The sequence below is a fragment of the Osmia lignaria genome, chromosome 10 (assembly GCF_051020975.1).
Source record: "Osmia lignaria lignaria isolate PbOS001 chromosome 10, iyOsmLign1, whole genome shotgun sequence".
Taxonomy (NCBI): Eukaryota; Metazoa; Arthropoda; class Insecta; order Hymenoptera; family Megachilidae; genus Osmia; species Osmia lignaria.
Genome location: NC_135041.1, coordinates 14,026,948 through 14,040,729, shown reverse-complemented (window position 1 = coordinate 14,040,729; position 13,782 = coordinate 14,026,948). Strand labels below are relative to the sequence as shown.

Below are 13,782 nucleotides of genomic sequence, written 5' to 3'. Positions count from 1 at the left end.
AAATTCGAAACTGTTCGCTGCACGTGTAGCAAATATTTCTTCCCCAGAGTTACCCTGAGGTTAAATGACAATGGCAAAGAAAGAGACAGAGAAATGAAGTTTGTTGGTGCATAAAGAAAAAGGAAAAGAAAAAAGAAAAGAAGTGGATTCCATATCCAATGCTCGTGTCTGCCTCTCAAATGAAATGCTGAGCCTGCACATTGCGCGTTACACCTAGAATCACGCGAAATGCGGACCGCTGCTAACCAGAATTTTACGTTCCATAGTCTTTTCCCTGATCGTCTTTCTCTTTTTTCTCGTAGCCCTCGTTCGGCTTAATTAAAAGTTTCTACCTTTTTATATCTATATTTCTGTATTAATCAATCTTAACGACCGTGTTCGTTAAACCCTCGGACGGTCGATGCTGGGTCATTTTTTTCTATTATTATAATTAAAATGATTAGAATATCTGATAGAAAAATTTCGTATCATTAGACCCAGCATTTTTCGCACGCGAGAGTTAATTTAAAATAATTAAAGGTGTAAAAAGTGATATAAGAAATTAATTATGTAAGCAGCTACTACTTCCATAAAAAATAAAAATAATTAATATAAAATAAAAAACCTTTTCACGTTGAAGCTGTCTACGTTGATTCTTTGTATATTCTAAGATACTGCATTTGCCATTTGGATGCGAAGGAAAGGAAGACTGCGGGAACACTCGGGTGAAAAATACTGCCTGGTGTATCTGAAACTGCCGATATCGACATTTATTTATAATAAGAAGTATAATAATTATTTTATGTACATATGAGACGATGTAACGGGAATTAAAACATTCTTAGGTCGAATCAGATACATCTCGGTCGAAAGAAACGACTGAACGCAATCCAACGCGACAAAACAATAATATATTATTCAATAATACAGTGGCATAATTTTTGCATTCATCGCACTCGATGTGAATATTGTTTTCATTCCCCTTAAAATTGTCTGAAATATTCAAACAAGATCACTTCGAAATTTCCATTGTTACATTTGCAAATGTTCATTATTATATTTCCTACAATTATTAGAAACAGCGATTATTGTTTTATAAAGAGTAGAAATGTACAAAATTTACGCCACTGTTCAACGTAAAAAACAATAACGTAATCCCCAGGAGGGGATTATACAGAAGTATGAACATCCCCTAAAAAAGAAATTTAAAACTTGACCAATAATAATTTACAGAGCTACCGTATACAGATCATTTTGTGCCATAAGTACTAAAACGATATCACTGTCGTGTTAGTACGAAAATGTACTGACACGGATTCTTTTTTTTTTTTTTTATGCATATCTGACATTGAGATCCATCGGGTCCCGCGTCAAAACAGACATTCTCACCCCTTTTCTTACACGTCACGTGTACACGATCGAACACATTCGTAGATGATAAAATCGGAGCCCGTTAATTAATCGAATTCATTTATTAAACGCGATTCAAACACCGCATCGCGAAAATTTCCATCAGGGCTTTTTATCTATCGATAAAATGTACGTTCGATATCGTAACGATGCATAATAACTTCGACACACGTTACGTTCCACGCGTGTTAACTAGATATAAAAAAAAAAAAATTTGTGAACGAAAATAGAATGAGAGAACGATCGATTTGAGTAGCGGATTAATACATTTCAAACTTTCGATTTACATTCGCTGTGTGAAGATTGTGAATTTAATTGCCAAGCTAGTAATTAATATTTGATAGAGCAAATAAAAGCTATTCAGATCGATCGTTCAGAAATGGAAGCGATTCTTTTGTCTAAAAATGAAATAACAAATAGCATCATTCATATTTTATCTTTTGAGCTACGACAAAGTACGATTTTTCTTCTTTTTTTTTTTGGTATTTTTTTCCTTTTCATTTATTTGGTACAGGTAAAGACGTTCAGTCTACCACGAGCATATATTTATATTATCTATGCGAATCAAACTAATTACCTTTAATCTAATGATACCTTAGTTGCGCTGGAGATTCCACGACGCGATTTAGAAAGTCAGTTTAACAGTCAAGGCTCTCACCGTAGCTTAACAAAGCTATGGAAATAAGGAGAATGTCAACTCATTTCAGTATACACGTAGACCGGAAGATGTGCATAAAGAGTTTTTCTTTTTTTTTTTCATTTTATTTTAGTCTCGATTGAAAAACTGCTTCTCGAAGGAATAGTGGGTTGTCTGCCTGGTCTATTCAACCCACGACCAACCTATGTCACTGTGAACAAATTTTTGTGAAGAAAAAAACATATCGTTACGATTTGCGTTAGCTGTATATTTTCTTTATCTAAAATCACGATTACAGTATAATACGGAAAGCTTAAAGGATTTTCATTATAATGCAAGGATTTACGCGGGATTACAAGTTGATCCGACGGAAAATCTAAACGACAAAATTAATTCGTTACCGAGTCTAACGAGTGTTTGCCCAGTATGTTTAATATTGAAAGGGTTAATATTCAGGAAAAGATGGTAATTAAAAGAGAAAAGAGAATTGTCACTTACCAAGTGAAAACTTGGCGATCACACGACGGATATCTCTTCAGGTCCAACATGCGCCACCTCGGCGCTGTCGATGTCACAGATAAACTTCCGGACTAGCCGGCGCTGGTTGATGTTGTTGTTGTTGTTGTTGTTGCGGAGGAGGTTGTTGCTGCTGTTGCTGTTGCTGCTGCGATTGCTGTTGCTGTTGATTTGGCGTTTGATGTTGTTGCGGTTGTGGCTGTTGCTGTTGGGATGCCTGTTGCTGATGATGGTTGTGATTGTGATTATGATTATGATTCTGTCGCGTTCTCAGGATCTCGCAACGTTGCTTGTAGAGATCACGTTCCTGCTGGACACGAGCCAGCTCGATCTTGACTCGTTGAAGTTCGTTCTGCAGGTTCCTGTTCGTCGTTTCGAGGTCGTGGCGTTGTTGTAACCGCTTGCTACGACAATTCTGAGCGTAGCCACGGTTCTTCAAGGTCCGTCGCTTCTGCTTCAAACGCACCACCTTCGCAAAACAACAGGATCCGTTTTATGGAATCGAATCGCCGCTAGATCAAGCGGAAGTCTATTGGATACCATGGAATTGGTATCGATTGATCGTAACATTTACATTAGAAAGAAATTTATTTTTAAAGTATCGTCAGCATTGTGGTTAACTTTTTCAGGGATCTGAAAAGTATCAGAAATATAGCGTCGCGTCAGCCTGTACGTTTGACTAATGGTTGACTCGTACTACTGCGGCTAGAGACACCGATGCACACCTACTCCAAGAATTATTCTATTTTAATGATCACAACGACTTTTCAAAATTGTAAACTAAACATAGGTTAATGCGCGTGAAAGTTATTTAAAAATATGAAAAAATAGAAAAAATTTCCAATTGTTCATTTGAAAGGAAACATTACCTACGGGGAAATGGTGTTTAAAAAGGTAAGAGACCTGACTCACCTCTTCCCGCGGGCAACCGTGAAGGCGTTTGTTTAATTCTCGAACAGACAGGGACATGAGTAACTCGTCGTTCATGAGTTCTTCCTGAGGGTTGTTGCTGGCACAATTCGAGTAAAGACCATTGCCTGTTCTGTGTGCTGGGCTAGGTCCTCCCGCGCCGCAAGAACTCACTGAACAAACGCTCATCGGTCTTCCCGGTTGCATGGGTATCCCTTGCATGCTATCCTCCATGCCCGACATTCCACTTCCGCCCGCGGGAAGCATCCCGCCACCTGCGTTCGCACCCCCATAGTACTCTATGTGACCCGACATCGTGATGTATCCACCTGCGACAACAACATTTGTCGACTTCGAATTCATATTCCTGACGGAAAGTTCTTTCGCACATTGCCACCCCGCAAACGTTGCAAATAATTATTGAAAAAGAAAAAAAAGAAATGACGCGTATAGGCGATGGGTTAATTTTGCGTTCTTCTTAAAGTATACTTTCTCTCGTCTTTAACTCACGTTTGTGAGTTAGCACTTTGAGGGCCGAACTTCGAAGGCTGGTTTCGTACATTAACGCGATCAATCACGATTACTGCAAAATTTTCCCGCTTACCAGTATGTCTAGTGTGACGCTGCAGTTGTTGCAGCTCTTGAAAATGATGATGGGTAGGCGTAGAAGGCCATGCTTCGTGATGAGGTTCCGGTGTTTGCTCCTGAGGACAATGAGGCCTAAGGTCGAGCGGTTCCTGCCTGAGGGTCTGCGTTAACCAGCCCATACCCCCGGTACCTGGTTGCATCTCGTCTTGGACGATTGAATTTGGTTGTTGCAGGTGCAAGAAAAGGCCCCTTTCTCGGGGATCCCTCTCGCCCCGGTGCAATTGCAACGGCGGTGGAGAAGCTGAAACCGGAGGTGTGTCCGGTGGTGTTCCAGGATGGGAGAGAGTGGTTAAATGAGATGCTGTACCCGGCGGTGCCTTCACCAGGACGCCGTGCTGCACCTGTATGTGCGGCTGCCCGTAAAGGGGATGCGGTTGCTCGAGCTCGTGCGCCGGCGGCGTTAGGGGCGCCAGAGCTAAACCTTGTGCTTGCACCTGACCAGGTAGCTGCACCACGCTACCGTTCACCATCATCGGTGAGCTGATTCGTACCTACGCCAAGAAGAACACAAGTTGTTTCATATTCGTTTCAATTTTCTCCTTGAACCCCATAAGTGCAACGTGGACCCGTATCGCACTCGATATGGTTAATATCAATTTCAAAATTAAGTAACGATGATTTAATGTAGATTTAACCTTCGAACAGCGATGCTAGTGAATCGTTACTTAAATTGGCGCACCTATTGATCGACTTGTACTACTGCGGCCAGAGATGTTAGGTCTACTCTACTCTTTTCTCAAAATTCAAGAGAAAAAAACATTTGAATGGCTATAGTGAAACGTTTAACGAGTACAATTCTTGAATTTGTTTTCGACGGTTCACGTTTCAAAGCTTCGGCATTTTTAAAATAATAATACTGCACCGACGTTCATTGCCCAATAGGTTCAGTATTTATTTACCGTTCTGAATTCACGTGGACGAGCACACGGTCTCACATTTTCATACAAATTCGCATCGTAATAATTTCAAGTTTATACGATGTAAACAGTGCACGTGACTTCATTTACACGCGCCATTTCAACGTCGACAGAAATTATCAGCGCGTAACAGATAACCAACCACACGTGAATTAATTCGTCTTTTTCTCTGTTGAAAAATACGATGCTAAGCGACGCGACGGCTCGACGCGTGAATGATAGTTTTTTTTCTAAATACAGAGAAATTGAATTTCGAAACATTAACATAATTATAATTGATAATTTTATTAACTGTTATCTTACTACAAATATCCAATTCTAATGTATGGTATTTAATGTGGAAACTCTCTCGATAATGGATTAAAAACCTCCTGATTGATAAATAAGCAATATCAAATGGATTTTTAAATTAAGAAATTTTTATCAAAGAAAAAATGAATAAACATCAAGGTATAATAATACCTCAATGTTGTCACAACAACTTGGAAGATAATCCTTTTAAAAATAAAATAAAAATAAAATTAAGGTGGTAATATCTCTGTTTCATCGACACAGTGGATAACAAGCAAATAGATTCACAAATAGAAGAATTTTTTAAAAGAAATTATGAATTCTATTTCAAATGAATTCGATTGAAATAATAGAGCCAGGTCGAGAACTAATGTCTGTAGTTAAGTGTTGAAGAAAAAAATGTAAAGTGCTAACCTCTCGTTTGACGTCGGCGGGATCGAGATGATCGAGAACAAACTCCTGTACGTATTCCCTTGCGAGATGGTCCTCGGCTTCCATCTTAACCTCGTCGACCTCTACCTCCACCTCCTGCGCCTCCACCTCCTCTACCGTGTTCGTTCTGGCCGCATACGGGAGCGTCTTCTCGCTGCCACCGCCACCGCCACCACCACCTCCGTCTCCGCCTCCGCCTCCGGCTCTCACACCCTCGCCACCTCCTGGACAACTTGTCACCGTTTGTTGCGTCGTGACCACCTTTCCAGACTCCGCCTAACGACCCTACACCGGTATTTACAGTTTCCTCGCGAACCTGACACCGATTATACTACGCCACGTGAGCAATAGCATTCATTTTCATTACAGAATTCACTGATTATAATTATTCTTGATAAAATTAAGTAGAGCCCTTAGTAGTCTTTACAATTTATGCCACCATCGTTCCACGATTATTTCTTTTGACCAATCAAAATCACTACACGTTCCTGAACATCTGTTAAAACATCCACTAACAGCACTGTCACTTCCACCACACTGTTACTCGCTTTTCCCGCCAAAAAGCAGTCTCCTGGTAAGAGATCTCAACTTCCGATCTATCTCCTTCGTCTCCAAGGTGTACCGTAATGTGTTAAACATCAAACAGTGCAGATACTAATGCGTTTCTAATTCATGGACGGGCACGATAAAGTATAAATAAGTGTTGCTTTAACGCGATCCTTTCTGATCGAACGAAACCGCGCGGTACGCGATTGAAAATGAGAAAAAAGAAGAAGACGACGACGCCGCGTGGTGAGCAGCGTCGAATACGTCGTCCAAGTGGTGACTGGCCTGACGAGTGTAAGTGGAATGCGAGTTAACGCGCATGACAGGCTGACGTCACGGGTAGGCGTGACCGCCATTACACAACCCTCGGTCGGCTGCAACGATTGGCTGGAGAGACAAGGAGTCGCCATTTGCACGCTCCTAGGTTGCCCTACCACTGTGACCACCACCTTGTCACTCCCGGCACGGATTCCGTACCTCCGCGGAGGTACCATTAATTTCTAAAGTGATTATTATAATTTTTCACCGGTCTCTCCTCTTTCTCTTTCTTCGACGATGACCCGTGTTCCCCGGCGATCACCTCCTTCTTCTTTATTTCTCCAGCATTTTAATTTAGAGAACGATCAGTGTGTAAAGGGTGAACCCTTATCGCGCGTCCACGATGCGGGGCTGCGATTTTCGTTGCTGCGAACGCACCTGAAACATCGAATGATGTATGCCGATGAAATATGCTGACGGTCGCATGACCGAAATTAGGGAACGCGGAAGTCGAAACGTGCTTTCCACGAATTCTGGATATGAATGAAAAAAAATTCTCTATGTATTTCGGTTTCATTCAAAGTTAGCTAATAGAATAATTAAAAATATTACGATCGTGATTGATTTGAAATAATCCGAGCAGGTGAGCAATTTTTTACGATAAAAAAGTTTGAAATTGGGAAAATCGTGGGGAAGAGAGTTGCAACGATGAATAACTGCTTTACTGTTACACAGAATATTCTCTTTGTAATTGATTCCTGAATAAGTCATCGTTACTTATTTATTGCAATTAGTTGAAGTATGTAGTCCTGAACGGGGAGCATTAATTTAAATAGGTACGACAGACATTATAATTTCTTACCTCTTTCCAGAAAGGAAGCTTTCAGTTTGCAACATCTGCGGGGATGAAACGAGCGACGGGCGCGAATCACGAACTCGCATCTAAATAGGTTTCCACAAATGTCTACCCCTGCTTAGCAGTCTATATTCTATACCCATTCCACGGATGGCACGACTTTAAAATGCTTCATGAATATCAAATTTTCGTTCTCTCGCGCGCCTCCCTCGCACCCTCTCGCACCCTTTCCATCTTCCCCTCGCCCCTGTCGGACTTTTTCTTTTTCTTCTCATTTCCACCCGTTTCCAACGCTTCGAAACAAATTTCTCCCCTATGCAGCGATGCACTTTCCAAAGAATCTCTTCTATCATAATTGTTGCTTGATAATATATTCGTATTTCTTATAGGTCGGCTACTTACCACTTCCATATTGTCAAGTGTAAATGAACATCGAGCTCGTGTGAACGACCTGAAATGAAAAAGAAGGTCATCGAAAAATTGATAATGGAAAATAAAGGAGAAAAAATCAAAGGGAAAGGAAGGAAACTTTAAGGTCTATCCATGCTTTAACCTAGCAGGCCAAGGTGACAAGACGGACAGAATTTTGTTGGTCTAGACGGCAAGTGTCGCAAAGACCCGGAATAGAACGGTAAGGACGACGATAGGATTGGCCATTTTGTTGAGCGAGGAATTTGTCGACGCTGCACTTTGACATCCTCTGCCTGCCGCGTCGCGCCGCGCCGCATCGTTTTCTTTTCCTTCCCTTTACATCGCACACCCTGTACTCGATACTCGATTCTCGGTATAACGAATCAGACAAATTTTCCATTCCTTTGAAATTCAATGTAGCAACCGACTCGAAGAAATCATCACACCTGTTCGATAATACCATCTGTGCGACTGAAACGACTTTTAGAAGTTCAGCAAAGCATATTTATGTAAGTGGTATAACTATTACATCATGGTATTGATAATCTATCGCTAACCAAAACATAGTGCGTTGCACGTGTGGATAAATGTTAACGATGCAACATTTTTCAATTTTCTAGATGATAAAATATGTATTATAAATAATAAACAAATTAATAAATAGCGTTGAAAATTTTCTTGCGTCAATTCCAAGTGCTTCTGATTTCATTTCGAAATCAAAAGTCAATCGGTAAGTCAAAAGATTGATCTATAGCAGCTGATGAAAGGTCGCGTGGGTGGTGGTTGGATCGCAACAAACTTTTACCGTAAGATTTATGGGAAGCGATTGCATTCGATAGCCAAACATGGAAGTTCCACGTCTTCTCCGGCTCTTCTCCGGGTCATCTCCAGGAATGAATCCGTCGCGTCGGGTCGAAATGCTCTTTTGATTTTAACTCCAATGCCAATCTCGGCCATTTATCCATCTTCCCATGGATTCCAGTCGTTCGACGAACGACTCGAAATTACCGATATATCCAGAACTTTGTTCCTCTATTCATTCCTCTGACTGTAACCGGTCTACTCTCTACTTATACGTCTCTCTTCGCGCAGTAAACGAGACCCTGAGAGTAAATAAAATCGCAGGCACGTGGCATTGATCGTTCGTTTAAAAAGAGTAATGGATAAAATCCGACTCTCCTAATCTTTTTCCTCCGTCAAAAGACTAAGCGATTCATGTTAATTCGATGACCTACTCATCGATTAAGTAAAAACAACATTTATACTGTATCTCTCATTTTTCTACTTATTATCACTTTTGTATTACGGCCGATTTCAAAACATCGAAACGTCTTTATCCCATAAAAGTATTATAAATGAATGTAGCATGTACCAATATTTGATGATTCAGTTCTGATTCAATCGGCGCGAACCTCTTTACCTGATGAAACGAAACGGTAGTAGAAAGTAGCCAACTACCCTTCTTGCCAGAAGGGTAAGATACTACTGTGTTTCTACGTTAATACTTATTAGCATGACCTATTTGAATGAACATGTTTGGTAATATTATCCAAAACCTTGTTTCAATTACATTATATTGAAGGAGACTGTCCTCCTCCCCAATTCTTTCAATTTTTCTCTAAATTAAAGTCATAGCGTTGAACACAATAATATTCTTAGTATGTGTGATTATAAATGAAGCAACACTGGACACTTGATACTTCTAACAAGAAAGACTGATCGCGTGTCCATCCCTAGGAAAAGAAATTCCGGTTACACGAATCGGTCAGAAGGGGTTAATTTTTTTTCGGATGCAAATAAAATGTGATTAGCCGTGACTAGGTGGCCTTAAAGAGTAGGTTAAGTTTATGAACGCGTTTCAGGATGAGAGCGGGACTAAGACTACGAGAGGAGCAAGAGTAAAGGTGGCTGGCAGCAGAGGGAAGAGGAGGAACGAGGAAGAGTGCTGAGCCAGCATAGCTCGCTTGCCAGCCTGCACATCGATACCAACCAGTCAGCCAGCAAGCCAACCTACCTACAACACTTCATAGCAACCTTTTTTTCCTATCACGATACGTTGCATATGCGATAATTTCGCTGAAATTGAAAAGCTATTCTAACAAATGAACAAGTTCATTTGCTTTCGAGCAAAGATAACGATAAAGACAAAGACGAACAACGGAATATCCTTGGACGGTAGCATCGAATACGTCTGATGTCGCAGTGAAAGTTACTTAAATTGGTCAGACGTACCATGATAAATCAGACCTACTAACATAAACGTATATTTCTCACGATCAGATTATATTTAATAACCGTATCTATAACAGGAATCAAAAACAAGACCTTCGTACCTTATCAGCTTAAAAAGAAATATCAAACAATAGTCTACTGAATCTTTAGAAAACGAAGTATAGAATAAATAGAGAAAAAGAACGAATGAAAGAAAATCCAGCTCGTCCACGCTAATATCAATTCCTGAAGGATCCAGCGATCCACTCGTGGGGTATTTCGAGCATCGCGAAACAAACTGATATATCCCCTGATTCATTCATAGGAAGAGAAAGAGCCTGACGAAGAGAGTAAAGGTTGGTAAGATGAACAAAGAAACGAATCGAAGAAGGGTGAAACGAAGAAAGCAGTAGCGATGGATATCGATACGATATGTACTGATAATTAACTCATCTCAAAATCTAATTTAACTACTTACTGAAAATCTGTATAATCCAAAAATTTCGACTTCTCCCCCTCCCTAAGTAAAGTATCAATCCCAACTCTAGTCTCACCAGAGTGTAACAGATAGATAGGTATTATAGATAGAGAGAGGAGAGGAGAAAAAGAGGAAGAAAGGTTCGACGGATAATCCTTGGAGTGATTTGTCTGCCGGCTGTTGAGACGCTCATTTGTTCGTGGCGCGATGACAGATGACGGATGACAGATGACAATGAAGTAGAGATCATGTCGTAGAGCGTTGGGGCACGGGGAAGGGAGAAATGGGGGTGGAAAAGGCAGCAGCACCCCTTGCTACGAGGATGCAGATCTGTTTGCCGTTCGTGCCTCAATTATTCTCGGATGATCGCTGTGTATCGGGCAAGGGAACAATCGAACCGCGGTATTTGTGTCGCCGTGATTAAAAACATAATGTTCCGGTAAGTAAGACCGGAAGAACCGTACGTGCCTGTATACAATGACAGTTTGGTCAATTTAAAAGATTAACTTCGGAAATCGGACTACTTGAAACGATTTACTTGTTGGATCGGCTAAGGTAATCGAGACGTTTTAAATTCCAATATTTGTCTGCTGGGTTTATTAAAATAGAAGGAATAGAATAAAGTTATCTTCTTCTATAATAGAAGAAGCGAGGACAAGTTTATAAAGCCGAGAGAAATACAAAGAAGGATAGGGGAACCGAGCCACTGGTGCATTTAGCCACTTCCGGATCACGTCGGAAGTTCCGTCATATTTGTCACCAAGCTGTTATTAATGGCTCGTTTTTATTGTTTCATCGAGGAAGGAGAAGAAGAGACTAGAAGAACTATCGTTTCTCTTCCCTGGCTGGCTATTAAATTTAATAGCCAATATCTCCCCTATTGCTGCCACTTTTTATACGCCCTTTATCCCTTTCCAATTCCTTCGTTCACTTGATTCGCCTGATTTTCGCAAACCGTCTCGTTGCCCTTCGTTATCTATTAAAATTTCTCTTGCAAATGACCGTTATCAACGAGTAATTTATCGTGATCGCGGTATGAAATATCTCAGCGTGTTAAACAACGGAAGATCGTCGTAACGACGATCCCCTACACGAGGGGATCTTGCTTCTCGAAATCAACTAACGTTCCTGGTAAGGATTTATTAATAACCGATTCACAACTAGAGCCCTTGTATTCGTTTGCTGACAGCGATCAACTACCGATTGCGAGAATCGCACGATCCCGTTGCATTATGCGCAGCGACGATCTTCTTAACCGCGACTTCAAAATAACCGACCTTCGTAACATCGACGTAGAACTTCGCGAATTTTTTCCTTGCGAAGGACACAGCCGCGAGATAACGACATCGTTAATCCTGAACCGTACCCCGCTTGATAAGAGAAGTATCGCGTTGAAGCGCGAAAAATAACACGAAGATTATCAACTTGGCTAGAAAAGTTTCCTTTCTACAGACTATACAGTTCTAAGATTCTAAGATTCTAAGATTCTTCGCTATCCGAGTAGGTCATCAAGAGCATACTAGATCTACCTGTTACACGGACGGTAAATTCAAGAACACGAAATTATGAGTGGTGAATTTTGCTATAAAACACGATCAAACTAAAGTTCCGTCACGTAACGCGAAGCCACGGCATGATCCCGCGAGGTGAAAAGAAGAAGAGGTAGAATAGTGGTCGGGTGTCGGGTCGCATCTAGTATCTGCAATCAACACTCGCCTGGTTCCAGTGACGTCACGTCCGGCCATCTGCCGAATAAGCAAAAACCGCGTAACCGGACTCTATCGTAACTGCGGCAAACGATTTCGAAAAAGAAGAAGGAGCACGTGTCCCCGTGAAAAGAACACGAAGGCGTGGCAACCGCCTTAATATTTCATCGCTTCAACTCTAAAATCTCAATTTCCCTTTCAACTTTCAAAATATCATGATACATTGTAACACATTGTAATGCATTTGTTGCGATAAACTATTTAACTTGTCAAAGGTTATCGGAAACAAATATGTAAAAAGAAGAAAAATCTTGACATTGTTGACCGTGTAAGAGCTAAAGACTCGTTTATACACGCGTAGATTTTGTAATAGCTTTTTTTTTTCATTTTGAAAAAAAGAAATCACCTACGACCTTTCCAAGGGTCGAAATGAGATCACGCGGTAAAGAAGCAGTGCCACCCTGTAGGAAGGCTCACCGATGATAGGGCAACGGGATTGTTGAATTAAGCCAGGGCCAAAAGGGTTAGGAGAACAAACATCGTTAATTTGCACGCAGAATCCCGCTGGCTGAGGCCAAAAGGTCAACATTAACCACGGTATGTATATGCTCGTCAAATACTCTGCACTGGACCGTGTAATCCAGATATTCGCGTTACCCGAGTACACTGAAGTTTCAGTTGCTCTCCGTGCTCTCTGCGCCCTTTCAGCCGACCTAATTGTCTAATTGGCAAATAAATCCCATTGTTTTCCAATGGTGCGATCGATATGTACACCACAGGAAAGACTTTTGTGCTCAACCGATAAAAATCGACGCGATGCGGTCTTTTACAACATCTTTCGGCTTCCACCATGTATTTTACACGGTGGGTGTCAACTGCTTTATGTGCCGAATCTATTGTACCACCCTTCCCTATCGCGCAATCACCCCTGCTACAAGGTGGACAAAAGGTCGGTGAATTATAAGGACTTGGAGAAATATAGACTGGCCCTTCCCCTTCCATTTGAAAATCCCAAACGAATGTAAAATATTTCATTATTTTCTTTAACGTGTCATCGAGAAATGACGCTATTAATACAGGATATTATATAGCTGATAAGGATCAGGTGGTTAAACTCACGTGAACAAGGACGAAACACTGGAGGATGGTGAACTGGGAGGAGGTAGAGTTGAACGATTATCAGACAATAGTTTGTTAGTAGGGTTCACCTGCTGTATTGTTCTCTGGAAACGTGGATTCAGCTTCAGTCCGCAATCGTTCCTTCTCTGCATTTAAATCGTTCGATATGTGTACAACCGATAATAGTCTGTCACGCGAACACTAATTACGATTTCAATTATCTAATACCTTTTTCCATCTTGAATTCTAAACCAGCTCCTTCAACTGTATCAAGTTATCAATTTTCTTCCTCGTTTATTAGCGTTTCCTTTATTTTCATAAGGTCACTTATGTTATATTTCCAACAAATTCTGCTACTTATGTCATTTAAGAAGGTACGAATATCAAATCTATAGCACCATTTTCATGTCTTTTTTTATGTATTAAAATTAAAAATTAAATTATTAGCCATTAACATA

The 13,782-nt window shown here is 40.7% G+C and overlaps 2 protein-coding genes across 4 annotated transcripts in view; both read right to left on the bottom strand.

The window, feature by feature from the left end:
• The window catches only part of LOC117610988 (sodium channel protein Nach), a 28,230-nt gene extending 26,133 nt beyond the window's left edge, over positions 1 to 2,097 (bottom strand). The window contains exons 1-2 of the mRNA XM_076690698.1: positions 1,967 to 2,097; positions 605 to 733 (exon numbers count right to left, since the gene is read on the bottom strand). The gene's annotated coding sequence lies outside the window, so the exon portion shown is untranslated. The remainder of the gene's footprint in view (positions 1 to 604; positions 734 to 1,966) is intronic.
• tj (Maf family bZIP transcription factor traffic jam) lies at positions 754 to 13,686 on the bottom strand. Of its 3 annotated transcripts, XM_034338860.2 has the most exons (9): positions 13,553 to 13,686; positions 13,325 to 13,470; positions 7,802 to 7,850; positions 7,406 to 7,727; positions 5,722 to 6,981; positions 4,056 to 4,590; positions 3,455 to 3,780; positions 2,525 to 3,011; positions 754 to 2,237 (listed from the first exon to the last, which is right to left on the bottom strand). In XM_034338860.2, the coding sequence occupies exons 5-8, from the start codon at positions 5,803 to 5,805 to the stop codon at positions 2,598 to 2,600; spliced, it is 1,359 nt and encodes a 452-aa protein (XP_034194751.2). In that variant the 5' UTR covers positions 5,806 to 6,981; positions 7,406 to 7,727; positions 7,802 to 7,850; positions 13,325 to 13,470; positions 13,553 to 13,686; the 3' UTR covers positions 754 to 2,237; positions 2,525 to 2,597. The 3 variants fall into 3 exon arrangements, with proteins under 3 accessions (XP_034194751.2, XP_034194743.2, XP_076546811.1); XM_034338852.2 differs by lacking the exons at positions 13,325 to 13,470; positions 13,553 to 13,686 and adding an exon at positions 8,616 to 9,132 and having other exon boundaries at positions 3,446 to 3,780; XM_076690696.1 differs by lacking the exons at positions 13,325 to 13,470; positions 13,553 to 13,686 and adding an exon at positions 8,616 to 9,132 and having other exon boundaries at positions 3,446 to 3,780; positions 7,406 to 7,850.
• Positions 13,687 to 13,782: the final 96 nt, after the last annotated feature.